The sequence below is a fragment of the Vulpes vulpes genome, chromosome 13, assembly GCF_048418805.1.
Source record: "Vulpes vulpes isolate BD-2025 chromosome 13, VulVul3, whole genome shotgun sequence".
NCBI lineage: Eukaryota > Metazoa > Chordata > Mammalia > Carnivora > Canidae > Vulpes > Vulpes vulpes.
The window spans coordinates 38,272,601-38,295,574 of record NC_132792.1 but is presented as its reverse complement, the minus strand read 5'-3'; the positions used below and the strand labels follow the sequence as shown (position 1 = coordinate 38,295,574).

Sequence of the window (22,974 nt, the reverse complement as noted above, 5' to 3'; positions counted from 1 at the left end):
TAGGGGAGTGGCTCCAGTGGGGGCCGCTGAAGGGCCATTACTGAGTGTCCCCCAGACTGTCCCTTGCTCCTTGCTATTTGCCAGCTCAGGGGAGGATGCGGGGAGCGCGCTGCTTAGCAATAAAAGCCCCAGAGCGCAGTCAGCTGTGACCCTGCACCGGGGTGGGGGGGTGGTAATGGAGTCTCCATCTCTCTGGCCTCATGGTCTCCTGCAGCGGACTCTCTGGAAGGTTTCTGCACTTTGACTCAAGGAAGCCCGTGTCGTCTCTCCTGCTGCTGTGCCTTCCACTAGCTTTTTAATATCACCAGATTGAAGACATGCTTCGCTGCTTTCACTGGCAGAAATAAAACACTTCCTATTCCCCTTAGGTTGGGGGTTCAAGTCCTAGAAAACTAGAACTTTACGAGGCCACAGTCCCATTTCCTTTTCATACCTTTATTCGCTTCTCCTGCATCAAGGGCCTCAGAACTGCTAATGTCCGGGGTTACCCCTTTGCATGTGGCTCCAAGGGGTATGAGCTGCTCTCTTCATGACCTTTCTGTGTTTTTATTGATCTTTGTATGGCTGCTGACTGCAGGCATGCAAGCGTGCGGCGGGTCACAGACCACAGACCCCCGTTCTCTAAGGCACCCCTCCCCTGGGTCGGCCTGGCATCCTCAGCTAGCAGACGGAGCAAGAGCAGGGGCACAGCCTCTTTGAGTTTCACTACAGATGCTGCAAGCCAAGGATTCAAAGTTGTCCTAGAGTTCACGGTTGACTTCATCCGTTGGAATTTTCATCATGTTGTTTCACTTAAGCAGCACATAAGGGAACTTTATATTTACTTCTCTCGGCCCCAACATGACATAGGTCAAAAGTCCAGGTACGTTTGGCTCCAAAAAACTAGGAAGAACAGTAGGAACATAAGCCACGCTGTTTTACATACTCAAGAAACTTGAAAGGAATAAAGAAATCTAGAAAAAGTATTAGTAGAAGGATAGAAGGAGCCCAATTAATGTTTTTAGAAGGCACACTCAAAAACTGCTCACTGGTAAGCCATAAAATGCCAGGGACGCAAAGTGAGCCAGCCGACCGGCTCGTCGCTGACGGGATGAGGGGAGAGGAGAGGGGGGGTCACTGACATTTGTAGAGTCGGGCCATGGGCGATTCAATATGGCCAGTGGGAGGAGTGGGGTCTCTTGGTGGATCTCCCCCAGCAGGGTGTCAGCCCCACAGTTCCTAGGATTCCTTCTGGGAAGAGGACTGCCCGTCGGTGTACCCCGTGTCCTGCTCTCACCACCTCGCTCACCTGCTGTCACTGAACTGACTTGCAGAACCAGTGGGGAAAAAGGGGGAATATCATGTGCTGGCCTCTTTGCCTCACTGTTAGGAGTGGTTTCTCCTCCTTCCGCCCTCCTCCCTTTCCTCTGTGATGCCTATACCTTATTCGGGATGACACGTTCAATGGCAGAGATGTTGGAAATGAGGCCTCTTCCCCGTGGCTCTTGGAAAAATAACAGCAGGTGAATCCTAGTCCAAGATGGTAGGAGAGGTGGGCCAGGGCCACTCCTCTCCCTGTCTGGGGGTTGCATTAGTTCTGGTTCACTCTTGTATGGTTTTTATCCAGAAGTACAAAGAAGTGTAATGATTATTTATTTATTTATTTGTTTGTTTTTGTAATGATTTTTTAAAAAGGAATCAGGTAGGTAGGTCTCCCCCACCTGCCCCAAATTTCTTATTTTGAGATAATGACATAGACTTACAGAATGTCACAAAAATAATACAGGGAGATCCTGTGGTGTCCTTCCCCAGCTTTCCCACAATGGTCACATCTGTGACTATAGTATTTCAAAACCAGGAAATTGCTGTTGGGACAATCTATAGCCTTCATTCACATTTCATCAGTTTTTACTAGGGACTTCCAAAAGATGTCAAACTGAATGGACTCTTTTTTCCCCCCGCTAGTAAGTAGAATTGAAGGGAGCAAAGGTTCTTCTCTGGTGTCTTCCTCCTTTTCTATCTTGTCCTCCTGAGCCCCACCGTGTGAAAAATAGATACTAGAAAACGAATGTGCACAAATATAGTCCGAATGTGTGCTCTAAAAAGCAGTAAATTAGGTGCCAAGGAGGACGCAAATGCTTATGAGGAGAGACGTGGTCTTCTACCTGGGAATCACCTGCTTATTCAGAAAGGTGCAGCTCAAGACAGTACATGACACTAAGCAGTTTTCTTTGAGTTACAAAGAGAGAAGAGCTGCTCTTCAGCCTGGAATATCTGTTCACTCCTCCTCTTCGGTCCGATCCGAGTGCCTGCTAGCCCTTAGTATTTTCCGCGTCAGGAGTCACCTCCTGCATCTACTGCCCATGTTTATTGAGTAGCTACTAAATGCCAGATGCATGCTAGATGCTAAAGGATCAAAGATAGCTTCTACACAGCTCCTGCCCACCCTGAGTCCTCATTTTAGTGAGGGAGATGTACATTTTTTTTGAGATGTACATTTTGAATAAAAAAAAATACTCACTGGACTTTAGGAATAGTGAAGTCTGATACCAATGTTTAGCTGTTTTCCATTTAGTGTGGTAATTTGACTATTATTCTTAATATTTGGCAAATTCTGTTTTGCATTTAAAAATTTTAAAAAAAGAAAAAAATAAAGTCAGATTTCGTAGTTATGTGCATATGAAGAATGTGGACAACAGAATTCCGTCACTGGGTTGCTGTAGTCTATAAAACACTTATAATTTTTTCTTTTTTTTTTAATTTTTTACTTTTTAATAATAAATTTATTTGTATTGGTGTTCAATTTGCCAACATACAGAATAACACCCAGTGCTCATCCCGTCAAGTGCCCCCTTCAGTGCCCATCACCCAGTCACCCCCAACCCCCGCCCTCCTCCCCTTCCACCACCCCTAGTTCATTTCCCAGAGTTAGGAGTCTCCCTTTCTGCTATTTCCTACCCTTTTCTTCTCCTTTCCCTTCTATTCCCTTTCACTATTATTTATATTCCCCAAATGAATGAGAACATATAATGTTTCTTTTAAACAAATAAAAAGGTAAAGATGGAAAAAAAATGAATATAAATATTTTGAAGAAAGATAAACCAAGGTTGCAAAGAGAATATATGGGAGGAGAGGTGGCTGGAGACAGGGAGATGAGTTAGGAGACTGCTCTGGGGGTTCATGTTAAGGTACAATGACCAGAAACCAAGCTGCTGAGGAAGATTTAGAGGGGCAAGGTGGGTTTGAGGGCTTTTAAGGAGTTACTTTTGATAGCACTTAACGATCAAGTGGCCGAAGGGTTTAGAAGAGGGTGAAATGACCCAAATGGAGCCGAGGATGGGTGGTAGAAATGCCACGCATCACGAGGAGGCATTCAGGGAGAGGAATGGGCTTGGGGGAAAGCTGTGAGAAGGGTTTAGATATATTGACTTAGAGGTGCCTGTGGGCACCCGAACTAAGAGAGCTTGTTAACCCATAGCTGAGCTCCTGCCATGTGTGGTAAAGGAAGCCTTGGGGTGAATGACCTTCCCAGTTGGAATGTGCAGGAGAAGAGGGCCAAGGAGAGAGGGGGAAATAATAAGCTTTAGAGGAGAGATGGAGAAAAAGAGACCCCACAGGGGAAGGTTGGGGAGGAGAGCAGAGATCCAGGAAGAGGAGTATTTGGAAAAGGAGAGGCTATTGGTAGAGTTAAATGTTTGAGATGTTGTGGATGATGGGAGATGAAATGTTTTCATTGGATTTGGGAACAAGGGCATCCATCACGACCTTCGTGAGTTCAATTCCAGTTGGCTAGTAGGAGGGGACAAAATGGTAGACTCAGTAGTGGTTTTTATATGTGACCCAATCAAGTGTTTGGTATAAGGTGATTTAGTCAAGCGCTAACATGGAGTGCAAGGAAAAGTGTGACTCAGGTTAAAAATTTAAGAAATTTCCTTGCACATGGAGTGCAAGGAAAAGTGTGACTCAGGTTAAAAATTTAAGAAAAGTGTGACTCAGGTTAAAAATTTAAGAAAATCTAAAAAATTAAGAAAATTTAAGAAAACCACAATAGAATGTTAGAGCGGAAGTGCCACTCCTTATTTTAGAGAGATCTCCAATAAACTGTTCAATGTCATGCGTCTAGAGAGGGACAGCCCAGGACCAAATCCTAGGCCACTTGACTCCCTTTATGAAAGCAGCCTGTGAATATGCTGCACATTCCATTCCTGGTGCAGGAAAAGTAATCATGAAAGTGATGAATCAGAGCCGTGTGCTTTTGTTACAAAATAGAACTACTTGTTTGATGAATTTATTCATTTATTCTATAAATATTTATTGACAGATCATTTGCTCTTTGCTTAGTATACAAAATAAATGAAACCTATTCCTTGCAGAGAGCATGCTTGGTGAGTTTTATAAAAGAAAAATATGATTGCTGTTGAGTGATATATAGACCAGGGTGACAGACACACACCCGCGCAGCGTGCAATGCCGTGTTGAAAAGGCAGCGAGTCATCCTGCCTGGGAGGTGGGCCTTGCACCATGATTGTGACTTTTCCAAATGGATAAAGAAAAAAAAAAACTTAAAAAAAATTTTTTTTAAAATGGAGAAAGAGTGAAAGAGGGATGGCATGAGCATGGTCCGAGTGGTCCAGGGAGCGCTCTGTGACTTCACGGACAGTACGCAGCCTGCTGGGGCCTTGATGTCAGGGTGGGGGAATAGCGGGGAAGCTCTTGAACACCACCATTCCCGTAGCACGGAGCCATGAACAGTGGGGGAACAGATGGTGCGGCCAAGATGTCATTCGACTGGGGTTTGGGATGATTCTGGTCGGCAATAAGGAAGAGGAGTTGGAAAGGGACCTGCCTTTGAGACAGGGGCATGTGTGAGGAAGCGTTTCAGATGAAGGATAATGAGGCTGGAGAAGTGATAAGGTGGAAAGGAGGGAACTGGGTCAAGGGAGAACTCGGAGGTGGCATTCCAGGCAGACCTTGCCCACTGTTCACCTGTTCCCCCCGAGAGAGAGGCAGGAACCCGGCAACACACTGTGGTTCCTCGCCGACGCGCAGGGCAGCTGCCAAAGGAAGAGCAGGTGTGGAGGGAAGACCCTGAGCTTGATGTTGGATATTGAGATTCTGGGTGCACGTGGGGGGATCTAGACCATAGGCCAGGTCCTGGACCTTGCTGACCGTATATTAGTATCAAAATATATTTAATATGGATCCTCCAGAAGCCCCTAGAGTAGCGGAGCGGTTGGAAGCGTACTCATCACTGCGGCGAACAGAAAATCCAGCTCCCTGGCTGAAACAAATGGGGCTTAGTTTTCTCAGCGTCGGCTACCCTAACTGTAATGGAGGGGAGGAATTAAAGGGAAGTGGCTAATAATAAAGTACTCCAGAATGCACACGTGCAGGCGTGATTTACCCTAAATCATGTAATGAAGTGGTTGGACGCCGGCCTGGTCAGTGGGACAGCAGCCCGTGCGGCCGGCCCCGGGCTGTGGGACTGGGGTTTCCAGGCCAGAAGCCGTATTTTGCCCAAGTGGGGAGCGGCCGGTAGTAGAGTCCTGAACAAAACACACCATAGTCCTCCCTTGACGTATGTCCATGGTAGTTGCTCCTCGAAAACGTCAACTTGCAACAAAGGCCGTACGAAAACCCCTTGTGTGTGTGCAATCAAGTGAGGTTTAAGGTTCGTGTGATGGGTTTTTCACGTTTAACAGACCTGTGGGGAACGTCCGAGAGTTCCTAGTGTACAGGGTTGGGCCCCGCGTGGCAGGGTGCCTTCTGTCCCCAGGCCCTGCCGGGTGGGCACCTGAGGGACCCCTGCACCCCCAGCACACACTCCAGCCGAGTCCTGGCATAGCACATCCACACCGAGAGCCACCGGCTGAGACAAAAGGGGCCGGACGCTGTGCATTTCAAAGAAAGATTGGAGGTTTGGTCGGCGGGGAAGCAAGGGGCCTAGCCGGGCACCAGGCCAGTGGTAGGGCCGCTTGGGGTGGCAGCGGAGTCGTGCTTGCATGTCCTCTCCTCCTGATGCCATGCGAGCCTTCCCGTGGCCTGGTTCCCACTGAGCTTCCTCCAGCAGCTGAACGGGCGACCCGACGTAAGGTCTGAGCACCGGGAGGCCAGCACTGTTGGACCTCTGGGTGCAGTAAAGGCCCAGGGTCCCCAAGAGGTGCCCGGCGACCATGACAAAGGCGGCGTGTTGGCAGGGCCAGTGAGCTTCCACAGCCGGGATTGAGCGCGTCTGCTCTTGCCGCTGCCTCCTGCTCCACAGTGGAGCCCAAGGGCCAAGGTCGTGCCCGGGACCCCGTCAAGCAGCGGGAGGCTTGGGGCCGAGGAGGCCCTCCTGTGTGCAGCGCGTCCGGGCCGGGGAAGCGTGGCCCCATCAACCATCGGTGGAGGCCTTGCGCCCAACCTCACCCTGCCGCCGGGCACCCTCTGCGCCATGGCCCTTTCTGCCCCGTCTGTTGGCCCAGCCGTGCCCAGAGCCTGAGCCGGGCTGAGCAGTGATATTCCAGGGACACTGTTCAGAAATAGCAGCCAAGGATATTGTTTGGTTTCCTCAAAGTTCAAACCTATTATCAGAGAGAAAATAATTCACGGTCGGAGAAAAGTTGGCTTTGCTTTAGTTTGCTCCCAGATTTAAGTAGAACAGAATGAAAGTGACATGATGAAGAGTTTTATCTCTTTTTATGAAAGAGATCATCTGTGACTACGGATCATGAAGACAGTATATGAAAGGCGAGTCTTTTTCAAATAGTGCTCCCAATTTCCTTTGAATATAGAGCTTTCTGGACTCAAAGGCATGAGACCGCATGGGTTTAAAAATAGTTGCTTAAGATTCTGAAGGGTATAATAGTTAATATTTTTATAGTTTAAATTCAGATAAAGGAACAATGACTCCGACCTTTGTATAAGAAAATAAAGGGTATTTTTGGAAAAGGCATAGTTGAAGCGGAGACGTTTCGAATGTTCTGTGATTGTTGAAGAGCGCACTAGATTTTTTCTTTTTTGATTTAAAAAAATGTTTTTTTGTTGTTGTTTTTTGTTTTTTTGTCAGCTAGTACTTAGGGATTTTAAACGGAGGAAGATCTTGGGTGTTTCTGTAAATGAATCGCTTGCCCAGCGCTTCTTTGGTGAGCGTGGGTCGCCTTTCGGTCAGGGCGGATTCCGGGGGAGCCTCAGGTGCTGCCCTTGCCCCCGGGGGCACCTGGAGGAACCAGCTGCCCCCACTGCCCCTGCTGCCCCTGCTGCCCTGCCTCTCCTGGAGCCCGGGACGTGGGGAGCGCCGTGTGGCCAGTGTGCTGCTTTTGCGGCCGCAGCTTCACCAGGAGGCTCCCTGGGCAGCCCATTCCCCCGGTCCCCCTGCTGCCCCTCCCAGGCTCTTCACGGGTCCTTGGGCCTCGGCTGCAGCTTGGCCCCCGGTCCCCTCGCCTCTGTGCTCCCGGAACCCGTGGCTGCCCCAGGGACTGGCAGGTGCCACCTGCGCCCCCCATGCCCCAGGCTCTCTAGGCTGCGGATGTGCTCTCTGTGTCTCTAGGTGGTCAGTAAGCCTTGGCTGAATGAATGGGGAGACGAGGCTTTGACCCCAAACAGACGACTGTTTACGGTTAATAAAGACGAGATGGTCTAATGTGAGTAGTGCTGGCTTGACTTTGTTGCTCACTACAGAGTTATTTTCTCCCTTTGCAGAATAATAATATAACAATAATAACAATAATAACAACAACTACTATAGCCTGTTTAACGTCCCGTCCCTGAAACAACAGGGCGGGGGTGTTAGTATTCCTGAGCTGGGGCACACTAACAGCTTCCAGACCAGCAGAGCCTCCTGTGACCCCTCAAGGACCCTTGCTTGGGGCGTGGGCCAGCGCGTGGTGGTGTCCTGACACGATGTCCGGCAACTGCATCATTCATGACTTTATCAAATCTGTTCCCCTCTTGGGCGAACTGGTTACGCGGCTACCACTCATTGTGAAAACTTGGACATTTTGATTTTCCCAAAATTAGCCGTCAGCTACCAGGACTGTCTCCTAGTTCTGACGTGAAAAGGTCGGGTGAGTAAACCTACATTTGTGTTGTCAGAACCCTTCTTGATTTCATATACCACAGCATGTCTACTTTTGGCCTGTGTCTTCACCCTGAGGAGGGCTGGTGTTTTTTTTTGATTCCTTCATGAAAACAAACTGGTGCCTTTGATCATTCTTCTCATGTGAATTGCCTCCAGGCCTAGGATGAATTCTTTGGTGTATGGTGACCCTAAATGTGTGAATTAGGAGAAAACTTCTGGACTATATTGGCCTTTATTTGGCTTTCTTCTGTTTCTATATTTCACTTTTTAATTTTTATTATAGATCTCTTTTTTCTGCTAGGAATATGTAAATTATATATTGGATTGCAGTCTCCGTCTTTAAAAAAGTTACATATTTTAGGGGAGCCTGGGTGGCTCAGTCCGTAAAGCATCTGCCTTCAGCTTGGGTCATGATCCCAGCGTCCTGGGATAGAGCCCTGCATCGGGCTCCCTGCTCAGGGGAGAGCCTGCTTCTCTGTCTCCCCCTGGTGCTCACCCCCCCGCCCCAACTCGTGTTCCTTCTATTTGTTTATAAATAAATTTTAAATAAATAAATAAATAAATAAAATCTTTTTCTTTAAGTTACATATCATAAATTACATATATATTTACAGCGTTTTTCTTAAGTGGAATGTGGTATAGCAATACCTTCTTCGGTTTTTATAACCTCCCCCACCATGTACTGTTAGCAACAATTATTTTCTACTATTTATTAACAAAAACTTATCTTAGTTGGGCTAATAGGCCTTCCTAAAAACAATAAAAATAAAAGATTCTTGCAGTGTTCTATTGAAGAGATGTGTAATTATGCATTTTAGCCAAGAATTACATCGGTAATTTTTAGATTATGTTCTGGGGAAAACCAGGTTTAGAATCAACTTTGATTTAGGTTTACTTATGTCAAGTGTTTGAGGGGATTTCTCATGTAGTTCATTGGTTTGTGTCTTTGATCTTAATAAACTTTCTAAAGTACCAACGTTATATTCAGGTCAAAACTGGTCCATTGAAAGGCAACAATTCATCATCTTTTACATTAAACTACTTTTAAAAATAAGCTTTTTTTTTTTTCATTTGTGGGATTTGAAGATAAAGCACAGTCATTAGGAGGAACACTCACAGGCACCGGTTTCTGTTTTAAAGCAATTACATCGTTTTTAGTGTTGAAATTAATTTAACTGACCATATTAGCAGGCATTAAGAATTATTATCTAAATGGCATGTTTTCTGTTAACTCAGTTGACATATATGCAGAAAGATGTACAAATGATAGATGCAGGCACTTATTTTCTGAACATATCTTCTAACCAGAACGTGACCTGGGGATGATGGTCCGGTGGTCGCTCCTTCTCTGCCTGTGGAGCCATTACTTGAGCCTGTCTTGAGATGTCAGGTCTTCTCTATCGCTTTTCATGAGATTTTATTCTTCTCTGTGTTCTGGTGCTACTCTGTGGATGAGACTGTTTGAGTACATATGTTTTATTATAGTTACTTGCTCCTCAGACTGCCTTTGGGTGTCCTTCACTGAATTTCTATTATATGTAAATGCGTACAGTTTTCTATAAGGAAACAATATGTAATCCTCCGGGAAGGCTGTACTAGTTGGTCCAGTTACCTATTTGATTGTACTTGCTGGTTATATTTGCCACCTGGAATTCATGGCACGGGCTCTGCTTCTACAAAACAAGGGTCTGGACTAGGGATTCCTGAGCTCTCCTGTATCTCCATGATTTTGCCATTGTATGATTCTAAGCCATCACTAGAAATGTATTGTGAAATAATGTTTAAGGGTTACTTAGAGAATTTTTAATTTTTAATGAAGTAGATACTCATGGTTAGTGTTAGTGTTAATTGATAGATGTGTTATTAACCTTTTTTTCCTTTTTTTTTTTTTTTTTGCACCAACAACACATTGAAAGAACATACTTTGAAGAATAAATTGCAATCTGGTGAAATATTTTAATGGTTTAAGAAAATAAAGCTTTTAAAAACAAGCATCAGGAATGGTGACTATAGAAACCAAGAACCTTGCATATAAATAGTTATAAGAAAAAGGAGAGCAACAGCAATGTATAGTTTTCATAATTAAAAAAATATTTTTAAAGTATTTTATTTATTCATGAGAGAGACACACAAAGAGAGGCAGAGACACAGGCAGAGGGAGAAGCAGGCTCCATGCAGGGAGCCCGATGTGGGACTCGATCCCGGGACCCCAGGGTCACCCCCTGAGCCAAAGGCAGACACTCAACCATGGAACCACCCAGGTGCCCCCAAATATTTAAAATATGATAGGAAGTTCTTATTCCTTTAGGTTCTTTGTAAAGGAGGCAAGACAAGTACTTTAAGACCTAGAGACATTAAGGGGATCATTCATACCTTAAGTAAAAATGTACTGAAATGTCTTTACACATGGGTATAATGATTGAAGGTACAATGATGAATAATTTAACCTACTTCAATAGTAGGAGAGACAAATTCATAAACAAGTATATTCGTTTATAATATTAATTATTATAGAAGCATGGAAAATGGTGCACATAACTCTGGAGTGGTGTTTAGTGAGATTCCATAGAAGAGATGGTTCTTAGAGCATTTTCATTAAATAATGAGTGGAGACACTTGTCAGAAGAGGAGGAGTAGGGTGAGGAGAAGGGTCTTGCAGGAAAAGAGAAGGAAAATATGTAGAGATCAGAGTTAAGAAAGGGCCTGGGTTTTGGAAGAACAGTGTTAAATTCAATGCAGCTAAAGCATTACTGTCCAATATAACTATAAATATGTAAGTCAAAAATTTCAAATTTCACATTAAAATATAAAATAGGTGAATGATAATATATTTTCTCTAATACATCTGAAACATTTGTTTTTTTCATACTTACGTATGAAGTATTTGATTTTAAAGATTAAATCAGGTGTGTATTTTATACTTAGAAAACATCTCAATTTGGGCCAGCCTCAGTATCTAGAAGGTTCCCTAAGGGATGGGTGTGTATATGTTTGAGAGAGAGAGAGAGGAAGAAAGAATGAGAAAAAGAATGAAAACTTTTGTGGGGCGCCTGGGTGGCTCAGTGGGTTAAGCATCCGATTCTTGGTTTCAGCTCAGGTCATGGTCTTGGGGAGCTGAGATCAAGCCTGGTGTTGGGCTCTGCACTGAGCGTGGAGCCTGCTTGAGGTTCCTTTTCTGCTTCTCCCCTAGCTCATGTCCTCACTTACTCTCTCTCTCAAAACAAAAAACAAAAACAAAAACAAAACAACAACAACAACAACGACAAACACCTTAAAAAAAGAATGAAATTATTTGTGTGGTCTGGAGGGGATGTGGAGAGATGAGATTGTAATTGTTGCTGGAGCCATATTTTGAAAGGCCTTGTATACTCGCTGACTTTGGAATTTATCCCTTTAATACAGTAGCTTATGACTGTGATTCTCAAATTTTCTTTGGAGAAAGGCCAGTTTTTAAGATTTCAGATTTGTTGCAGACTGATTCTTTTGCAAAGCACAGCAGCATGAATTAGAACAATGGAATAAAAGAGACATACAAAGAGAGGCATCATTTATCAATCATCAAATTTGACAAATATACAATTATCTAGTCAATTATATATAAAGATGTCTGAATTAATTCCATCCAATAGAACTTTTTATGATGATGGAAGTGTTATGTCTGTGTTGCCTGAAATGGTAGCCACTAGCCACATGTGGCTAGTGAGCATTTGAAATGTGGCTAGTATGACTGAAAAGCTAAACATTTTATTTCATTTAAATCAATTTAAATTGAAATAACTGTCTATGGCAAGTCATGTAATCTCTTGCTACTCCAGGATCCTTATTTATAAAATGAAAGTAAGGGACGCCTGGATGGTTTAGTGGTTGAGCCCTTGGCTCAGGGTGTGACCCCGTGGTCCTGGGATTGAGTCCCATGTCGGGCTCCCTGCGTGGAGCCTTCTTCTCCCTTGGCCTAGGTCTCTGTCTCTCTGTGTCTCTCAGGAATAAATAAATAGATCTTAAAAAAAACTTGAAAGTAATATTAAGAAACTATCTCATTGGGTTGTTGTGAGGATTAAATATGTGGCAGGTGGGATTAGGGCGAGCACCAAGAAAGACGGTATCTACAGAGGCCTCAATGCACAAGTTCAACAGGCCGAGAGGAAGGAGCCTGTCAGGTATAGGCAACTCTAAAACCCATTTGGATCATATTCTGTTTGGGGGCAGGGGCAGCAGAGTCTGGTTTTGGGCCGTCACTGCCACCACACTGCTAACACCATTTCTTTCTCTCTTTCCTAGTTGTCTTATTTTAACCCTTTAGCATATTTTAAACTGGATCCGTAGGTATCATGTGATTGGGTGGTTTTAATAAATGCTGCCTGTGAAGCCATCACGGCCTCTTTCCTTCTACATTCCTGGGACTTATGGTGCCTGAATTTGATGGTGGAAGTTGGGCAGTGGTTGGGAAGGGAAGGGGATTCCCATTTGAAAAGCAGTCCCTGGGTTATGGGCAGATAGCATGAGGTTCTTAACCCCTAAAACATGTTTCTTGCTTGTGTAGACTATTTTAGGAAGAAAACCAACTGGAAGAAATCCATGGAGTTCCTTCTTTTCACGTTTGTCGGTGTGGTTCACCTTCTATCCCTGAGCTCTGGGAAGCCGATATATAAGAATGACATCTCTCGGAGGACTTTTCAAGAAATAAGGGAAGAAATAGCCAGCTATGGAGATGTGGCTAAAGCAATCATCGACCTTGCTGTTTACGGCAAAGCCCAGAACAGGTCCTATGAGCGACTGGCACTTCTGGTTGATACTGTTGGACCCAGACCAAGCGGCTCCAGGAGCCTGGAGAAAGCCATCCAAATCATGTACCAGAACCTGCGGGAAGACGGGCTGGAGAACGTCCACTTGGAGCCAGTCAAAATACCCCACTGGGAAAGGGGAGAAGAATCTGCTGTGATGCTGGAGCCAAGGATTCACAGGATGGCTATCTTGGGTCTTGGCAGCAGCATTGGGACTCCCCCAGAAGGTATTTTTCGCTTTTTCAAATCAATTTGCTGTGTATGTCATAAAACTAGTGTCATGGGACATAGGGGATTACAGTATGTGGGATTTATATTATGATTTAGGTGATAAGATAAAATCCCTTCTCATCCCGTCGGCTTGCTGAGTGCTCTACCCTTAGATTCGTTTTTCTCCCTTCTCTCCTCCCTTTCTTTCTTGATTCTTTCCGAAAGAAAGCTTATTATGTGGGGTCATTTTTTAAATGAAGATCTGCAACGACTGGGCCATGATATTTATCAGCCCTCTCACTTAGCAACTTGTAGCTGGCGTAACACTAGTTTCGTTCTGTAGAGCATTGCGATGAATGTGCATAGGAGAGAAAACCTATACTTCCTCCAAGCAGCCTCAATGTACAGAAATTTTTAGAATTGATTAAATAGGGAACAGATCTTTACACATGGGGAAGATTTCATTGTTTTTTACAGAACTGGAGACCTCAAACGCAAGGAATTATTATCCAGGGTGAATTTCTACCTCTAGGTATCAGCACCCTAGTTCAGCTTCGTCAGACGGTATAAATGAGCAGACCAGGGATATATAACTGGTCCGCCAGTGAGCTGCCCGTCGTGGGCCAGTCATGTACTGTTGTCCCATAGATTGTTCAAGTATTCACGGACTCTTTTCTATGGCAGGAACTAGTTGACATTCTCGAAAAAAGTTTATAGGAAGTTTTGACCTTCTCTGATGCCAAAAGAAAGACCCAGTATAGGATTAGATGGTCAGTTAAAAATAAAAATGAAAACAAAAACATCTTTTTTGAGATACAATTAACTTACCATAATATTCACCCATTTCAAATCTACAATTCAGTGATTTTTAGTATATTCACAGAATTGTGTCGCAATTACTACGATCTAATTGTAGAACATGTTCATCACCCTAAAAAGAAATATACCCACTAGCAATTACTTCGCATGCCTCCCATTCTCCCTCCTAAGTCTAAGGCAACCACTAATTTTCTTCTATCTTTGTGGGTTTTCCTATTCTGAATATTTCACATGAACAGAATAATATGCCATGTGGCCTTTTGTGTTGGCTTTTCCCATGTAGTAATAATGTTTTCCAGGTTTATCCATGTTGTAGCATGAATCAATACTTAATTCATTTTTATTGTTGAATAATATTCCATTTTACGAATGTACCACATTTTATCTATCATCTATCTATCTATCTATCTATCTATCTATCTATCTATCTATCTATCACTCATCGGTTGATGGACATTTGTTTTTTTTTTCCTTATCTTTTGCTATTATGAATGATGCTGCTAAAAACTTTCATGCATAAGTTTTTGTATGGATATATGTTTTCATTTCTCTTGGGTATCTACCAAGGAGTAGAATTGCTGGGTCACATAGTAACTATATGATGGACTTTTTCAGGAACTGCTACTCTTTTCCAGAGCGATGTATAGTGATACATTACATTTGTACTAATGTTATTCCAATTTTTACACATACTTAACACTTGTCTGTCCTTTTGGTTATGGCTATCCTAGTGGTCATAAGAGGTGTCTCATTGTGGTTATGATTCCCATTTACTTAATGATTAACGATGTTGAGCACCTTCCCATGTTCTTATTGGTCAGTTGCATATCTTCTTTGGAGAAATATTCAAATCTTTTGCCCAATTTTAAATTATGCTATTTTTATTGAGTTGTAAAAAGGTCTTCATATATTTTGGATACAAGTCCCTTATCAGATGGATGATTTACTAATGTTCTCTACCATTCTGTGGATTCCCCTTTTCACTTTCTTGATGGTAATATTGCTGCAGAAAACATTTTACTTTTGATTTAGTACAACTTACCTAAGTTATTTTTGTTGTTGTTGCTGTGCTTTTGGTGTTATATCTAAGAAAACTTTGCCTAAACCAAGGTCACAAAGATTCTTCCTATATTGTCTTCTCAGAGTTTTATAGTTTTAGCTCTTACTGTTAGGTCTGTGAATTAATTTTTATATACGATGTCAGGTAGTAGTCGCCTTTATCCTTTTGCATGTAGTTAGTCGATTGTCTCAGAATCATTTATTGAAAAGACTCTTCTTTCCTCATTGAATTGGGTGTATTATATTAATTGATTTTCAGATGTTAAACCAACTTTGCATTCCTGGGCTAAATTCCACTTGGTTATAACATGTAATCTTTTCAGTGTATTACTGAATTCAGTTTACCTTTATTATGTTGAGTAGTTTTAGATCTATACTCATAAGGGATATTAGTCTGTGGCTTTATTTTGTATGTTTATGATGTCTTTATGTGGTTTGGTGTTAGGATGATTCTGGACACAAATAATTGGTTGGAAAGTACTGCCTGGTCTATTCTTTGGCAGAGTTTGTGAAAGATTGGTATTAATTCTTTAAATTTTTGGTAGAATTCATTCACAAGCCATCGGTCCTGGGATTTTCTTTCTGGGAAGATTGTCAACTACTAATTTAATATCTTTCCCTGTTATAGATCTATTCATATTTTCTGTTCTCAAGTCAGTTTTAGTAGTTTGGATCTTTCTAGGAATTTATTCATTTTGCCTAAATTATGTAATTTGTTGGCATATGGTTATTTACAGTATTTCCTTATAAGTATTTTTATTTTTGTGAGGATAAGGATCCAAATTACTGTTTGGTGTCAGTTGCTTTCAACCTAAAGAATTCTCTGGAGTTTTATTATTTTTTTTCCAAAGCAGGTCTGTTAGAAAATTCTCCAGCCTTTTATCCATTCTTATCTATTTATTTAATCTTCATTGCTGAAACATAGTTTACTGGATATAAGATTCTTGGTTAATAGTTTTTTACTTCCAGTGCTTTGAATTTGTCATCCATTGTCCTTTGGTCTCTGCTGTTTCTGATGAGAAGTTGTTTGTTAATGTTATTGGGATTCCCTTGCATGTGGTGAGTCATTTTGCAGTTACTGATTTTCTTTTTATTTGTGGTTTTCATCATTTTGATTCTAATGTATCTAGGTTCTCTTTGCTTTTTTCTTGCCTGGAGGTTGTTGAGCTTCATGGGTATGTCAGTGCTTTTCATCAATTTGGGAAGTTTTTGGCTATTATTTCTATAAATATTTTTCTATCCTTTTTTGCTTTTTTGGGCCTTCCACTATGAATATGTGGGTGCACTTAATGGTGTGTTAATTATTCTGAAATTCTGCTCACTTTTCTTTCTCCCTTTTTTTCTCTCTATTCTTTAGGTTATATATCCTGTATCAATCTAACAAGTTTACTGATTTTTTTTTTGTTAGCTTACATATACTAAGCATATGTATATATAGTATATAGTATATGTATATATAGTATACATATAATACATATAATGTTGAGCCCCTTTACTGAATTTTTCTTTTCAGTTGTTATAATTTTTCAGCTCCAGAATTTTTTTCTGCAATTTTTATCTCTACTGATATTCATTATTTGCCAAGACGTTATCATACTTCCCTTTAGTTCTTTAAGTATGGTTTCCTTTAGTTGAACATACTTATAAAAGTTGCTTTGAAGTCTTTTTCTCATATATCCTACAACTGGGCCCCCCTCAAAGGCAGTTTCTAGTGCCTGCTTTTTATCCTATGTATTGATCACACTTTCCTATTTCTTTTCATGTCTCATAATTTTTGTTGTTGTTGTTGAAACCTGAATACCTAAAATAATGTATTCCAGCAGCTCTCAATACTGATTCTCCCTTTCCTACTCCTGCCCAGTGGAGGTTGACGTTGTTTTTGTCATTTGTTTTGCCCTTTACTTGTTTAATCATTTGGTCGGACTGTGTGAAGTCTGTTTCTCTCCCAGTGTCCAGATTTTGATGTCTCTGTTTAGAGTGCTCCCCCGCCCCTCATTTTTTCTTTTTGTCTGGCTCCCTAGGACTCAGTCCGGATCCCCAGAAACTACTTACTGGTCAAAGGTTGTGCACAGATCTCATTAGTCGGTTATATTTTTACCTTCTAGTGTTAGAGGAACGCATGGCTTGGCTGTTTATTAAAACTTGAGGAGTTTATGTTTTTGCTCCAAGTTCAGCTACAGCCTAGTAGCTTGGAAGTTCTCTACCATCAGCCTTGAGAGGGTACAGCCTTGGGCATGCACAGACTCTTCCAGCTTGCTAGGATCCATGTGATTTTATTATTGTCTTGCTTAACAATATTTTCCTCTGTATCAGAACAGTTTATTTTTCAGCTCATGTTTGGTCAGAGTTTGTGCGTAAGCCTCTTATGCCAGTGAAGTTTCTGTCCTTTGTTGATGGATCTGTGTACAGTTTGGGAAAGATTTTCCATCTGACCCATGTCCTGTTTTAATTGTTCTTGAGTAGGAACATGTGCATAGCTTTTCCAATCACCAGGGTTTACTGTGATCCCGAGGGGGCTTTTCTTGGTTGTTTTCTTTTCCTGGTTCTTTCTGTTAAACTTTGGATTGCGGTGCCATTTTGCTTGGAAGGAGCAGTATCATGAAGCTCTTAGCACTCCTTTCATTGTTTTCTACCAAGCTCTCCATTGTTTTCAACAATAGCCTCAGGCATGGAATGCTCTGTGTTCTGCTCCAAATACAGTCCCTGTCCTGGGTAAAAACTGCAAAGCTCTTCCTTTTCTTTGCTTGCCTCTTTTCTGGGAGAACCTCTCTGCTACTTCCCAGGAGCTAGGCACAGTGATGATGAGTCTTTTTCTCCCAGGGTGATTTCCTTTGAAGGTGCTAGAAGAGGAGGGTGGTAGCTCCTGGTCTTCTCAACTTGCCTCTCCCACCATGGGACCTCTGCCTACAAGTGAGCTGAGGCAGACAGATGATCTGGGCCCAAGTCCTCTTGGTGGCTATACTTAGGGTAGGATTTCTACCATCTGAGTTGGGGCTAGGTAGAGGAATAGGGCCTCAGCCCTTTTGGAGCGGAGTGCCCGTAATAGTGTTGTGTAACATAGAGCTGGGGATGGGAGAAAGAACCAGGTCGTGGCCCACATGCTATAGACTCTCATTATTCTCAGATTTAGTGGTTTTTCTTGAATGAATGTTTCTCCATTTGCTTTAGGCCCTTAAAACAATTTTGAGAGACCTTCAGTGATTTTTTTTAAATAGCAATTTTTTTCTCAGTTAAAAGGACAGACATGCCAAGTTTCTCACTCCACCATTCTGGAGTACCACTAGGATAGTCTGTTTTGACTTCTCTGAGGCTGCTGAACAGGTGACCTCTGAGGAATTAGGGGAACCCCTCAACCTGGGTGTCAACCACTCAGGTATTAGGGGAACCCCTCAGCCTGGGTGTCAACCACGAGTTTTATTGAGTTGCCTCTGTTATGCAGTAATCTGTGTTAGGCACCAGATTGTGTATAACTTCTTCCTTTTTAAGCCTTTTCAACTCTCTTAAAAGCTCTAGCTTTTTTTTTTTTTCTTCTCTTTTTCTATAGATGAGAAAACCAGACTCCAAGAGGTGAGGCAGTTTGCCTACGGTTACACAACTAGTGAGAGGCCAACTGTCAGACTCCAGAGTCTGTGCTTTTAGTTATTAGGCAATATTGCCTCACATACAAATACTTTCATGTTATTTTCATTTTTAAGGTTTCCCTTTTTAGCCACCTGGCTGAAACCAATCTGTCTTGAAAGCTACTGATACCCGTACCGTGACAGCAGAATGTATTGGTGTCTGCGCCTCCTTTTTGGACATGTTTTTTCACTCCTCTTTCTTTCTTATCCTCATTTCCCATCTGTAGCTGGGCCTGATCTTCCTTGGCTATCTGCCTTGTATTGAAAACTAAGCCAAGTTGCTGATTGCTCCTGGGGCCTTCAAAACCCAGGGGAGATGAATTATACTCACTAGAATCTATTGCAGTGTTCCAAGACTCACTTTCACCCCACTCCTTATTCCATGCGGCTCAAAGTAGATAAACCGTTGTCTGGCAACTGGGCTATTTTCAGCTCTGAAGACACTGGAGAGTTAGGCTGAACCAGGTATGAAAGAGTTCCCGCAGGGATAGTGTGAAGTCAACATAAAGGGACCTCGAAGTGCAGGTAGTGTGGTGCAGAGCTCATCTCTTAGAAAACCCGGGTTGTGTCCTTGATTTAGCCACCGATGAGTTGAGTGGCCTTGGTCCAGTCTTTTAATCTCTATGCACCTTAATTTTGTCACCTGTAAAATGAAAGATGTCTGACATTCGAATCTATACCATCTCTTCCAGGTTGAGAAGGTTGTAGTTTTTATGAGAATCCACAAGGGATCCATGAAGCTAAAGTTCATGAGAGCAGGGGTTCTCCTGGGCATATGCTCCAGAGCGGATTCCTTATATAACCAGAGGTGTTTTTTTTTTTTTTTTTCCATTGAATTCTAGAGTTGAGTATCACACTATATGTTAGTTTATTTGTGTGTCAGGGTCAGGGCTTGGCGAATTATCTATGGAGAACTGGAAGAAGACCGAGGCAAGTGGGCCAAGTAAGATGAAGGTGTTGAGCAAAACTTAGAAGCAAGACAAGAGAAAGTATAATTTCAAGTCAATCTTGAGATAACAGAGCAGACCTGAGGTTTAAATGGACTGAGTGGAAGAAGGAAACAGCAGCCAAATCCAAGAAAGGCTGATATATGGGCAAGAAAGAGAAGCTTGGGGCAGAATGTTGTTAGCCCTTCCTCAGTAGACATACTCCGCAGGTCTCGTTACACAGTCCCTGGGCCCCAAACGGCAGATCACTGATGTCTTTGTCCTCTGTGGAGACTGGCATTCCTATAGAGCTACTGGGCATTCCCAAAATATTATATGTTGTAGTTCGTGTTGGGAGCTCCTGAAAAACTGGGCTCAATCTTATCTGTTGCTCTAATCCTCAGCACCTAGCACCATATACTCAGTGCTTCTGAGTTATTCATTTGATGTTTGAGGAACAGTGAATTATCTTGGGTAGGTCTTCCTTAGAATATTAGTCGCTTGTAATAATACAAAAAATAGTGGTTCCTTCTACGTATTGATGATGTTGACCTGTTGTGCTCTGCTTAGATTTTCTTCTGATTATAAAATCAGTATTTGCTCATTATAGAAAACATGTACATAAATATAAAAGTAATAAAAATCATCTGTGATCTTTTCTCCCATAGTCATTGCCAAGATTTTAATTTTTCTAATTTTTCCATATGCATATATATTTTTGTTTTATTTTTTTTAAGATTTATTTATTTATGTTAGAACATGTGTGTCTGAGCAGGGGAGGGGCAGAGGAGGGAGAGGAAGAGAATCTCAAGCAAGTCTCAAGACTTAGCAGGAAGTCTTTTCTGCTAAGCACAGAATCACATGGGGTCAATCTCATGATTGTGACCTGAGCCAAAATCAAGAATAGGATGCTTAACCAACTGAGCCACCCAGACACCCCATATTTTTGTTTTATAAATTTGAGATGAAACCATATATATAAATGAGTATATATATATGAATCCTATATATATATATTGAATCCTTTTATGCCATATATATGGACATTTACTATATACTAATAAATATCCTTGGAAATAAATTCTAATGGTTACAAAATACAAATATACAATAAATAACATAACCAAAACCCTTTTATTGGACTATCGATTATTTCCTTCTTCCTTTTTTCCTACTGTTTCAGATCAGATACATATACAAATCCTTTAATACAGAGGTAAGAATAGATTTTTAAAGGAGAGTTTTTTATTTTTGATGAATATCAGAGAAGAATGATTGGGATATTTTAGGAGGTCTAAGAGGGCAGCAAAAAATAACTTTGAAACTGCTCCTATAGATATAAAAAGTGCAGATGACGTTCTTAGAAACCATTTCTTCTATCCAAGTATTTTTAACTATGTGAAATGTTAATATAGTAGAATTTATGTAACATTATAATATAAATGTATAATACAATGTAAATAGTATATTTAATTATTCAAAATCTTAATATAGATATTGATATTTTTAGGCTCTTGTTATATTTGTTAAATTGTTTTCTAGAAGATTATATACATCTGTTGTCCTGTCAGCAGGGTATCTTAATATCCTAATCCCTGTGTCTTCCTATGCATTGAATATTTTTTTCTAATCTTTGCCATTTTGATTGGCTTAAAATGCATTTCACTATTATTTTGTGTTTCTTTGCTTATTGGTGAGACTAATATATTCATAAATTTATTGATAGCTTGTATTTTTCTTCTTTAAATTATCTATGAGTATCCCTTGCCTACTTTTTTATTGGTACTTTAATGATTTTCTAATTGATGTATAGGAACTTATTACATAGTAAAGATTTAAATTCTTTGATTGTCACCTGATTCAAATTGATTTTTTGAAGCTATTGATATGGTTTTTATTCATTATCTCCTTTTTCATTTCTTCTTAAGAGCTTATTTATTTCTCATTTTTGAAGAGAGCTAGCTATCCCTGGAGTATAGTTAAAAGACTGTAAAATAGCAAAATTGACTAATTTATGCTCCTGCAGCCCTATCGAAGTGCTCTAAAAAACTGAGCTCTTTAGCTTAGTTTGCACAGACTTTGGAACATAAGCCTCATGGTTTGCAGACTGGTGGGTGACTTGCTCTTTGAAATGGAACTTAGGAAGTTAAGAATCCAGTCAAACTGGACGTAGATTTTGGGCTGAGTATGTGGATTGGTCCTTCTGCTGTGTCACGTCAGAGTATGTGTACTTCATGACTTTTCTTCACAGAGATGATTTAGGATGGGAGGAAGAGAGGTAGAGAGAGCCACAGACTGGGATTAATGTATAGAATGGATTAGCAGTTAATATTTAGTTGTGGAACCACTCTAACTGGATTTAAATTTAAAGCACATATGGGTATATCATAGGATTTTAAATTGCTTTCGGAATTATTGGGAAAGCTCATAATGCAGACTTGCTCATAACTTGGGCTTTTCAGGAATGAATTTGAGAACCATTCTGTAGAACTAGGCTACCAAGATTGCTATTGCTTTTCTTAGATTAAACAATGGCTTTTATCAGAGAGTTGCTGTAGAAAAGCCAGACATCGCACCATTGTGCTTTCCTCTGAATTAGTAGAAGCAGTAGAAAGAAGCTTTTAACCTAATTGTGCCTGCCAGATCTTGTTCCAGTACATAAAACTGGTGACACTTAGCTTCCTTCCAGAACCCTAGCTGAGGAAGAAATTTAGTTTTTATGTTTTTAATCTTTATATACAGAAGAGCACATTAAAAAAATAGATTTTATTTATTCATGAGAGACACAGAGAGAGACACAGAGACACAGAGACACAGGCAGAGAGAGAAGCAGGCTTCATGCAGGGAGCCCGATATGGGACTCGAGAGATCACACCCTGAGCCAAAGGCAGACGCTCAACCGCTGAGCCCCCCCAGGCGACCCAAGAAATCACATTCAAAGGAAGTTGGAATGGATGTTGAAAGCCAGTTGTCCATACCTAACACAATGCTCATTTCATTATGACTCTTTGATAACAACGTGTTAGGAAGTATTTTTGCATAAATAAATAAGTAAAAAAAAAAAAAAAGGTAGCCATTGGTTATATAGTACATGTAACACCACCAAGAGTAGTTTGGTCCTTTGTAGCAAATGAATTATAATGGCTTTAAATGGACTTAAAAAGAATATAAGGAGAGTAATCATGAGATGAAGTAGGGGGCATCATTTCATGGGACATCCTGATGGGTTGAAGAGAAATGTTCTAGGTGATTGTCAGGTTTGCCATATAAATTAAAACGGGTTCTCTCCTTCATCTTTTCTGCTGTGTCCTTTTGGATGCTTCTCTTTCCTAGGCCTCATCTTAAATGTTGGTGTTTCCAAAGTTTCCGCCTATAAACGTTTTCCTTAAGTGTTATAATCCAGTCCATGGCTTTAGGTGCCGCCTATATACTTATGACTTTTAATTGTATGTATGTGTGCCTGACTTGCATCTGCAGTTCCAAGAACCCCTGAGTGTTCTACAAGTCCCACACACTCATCA

General features: G+C 41.4%; 1 protein-coding gene across 16 annotated transcripts in view; it reads left to right on the top strand.

Annotated features, from left to right (window-relative positions):
* The window catches only part of CPQ (carboxypeptidase Q), a 398,486-nt gene that overhangs the window by 64,557 nt on the left and 310,955 nt on the right, over positions 1-22,974 (top strand). For all 16 annotated transcript variants that reach the window (XR_011996567.1, XM_072734258.1, XM_072734256.1 and 13 more), the window contains one exon: positions 12,579-13,046. Coding sequence is in view for 15 of the 16 variants with exons in the window: in XM_072734258.1 (XP_072590359.1) it covers positions 12,614-13,046 (433 nt within the window). In the remaining variant the exon portion in view is untranslated. The remainder of the gene's footprint in view (positions 1-12,578; positions 13,047-22,974) is intronic.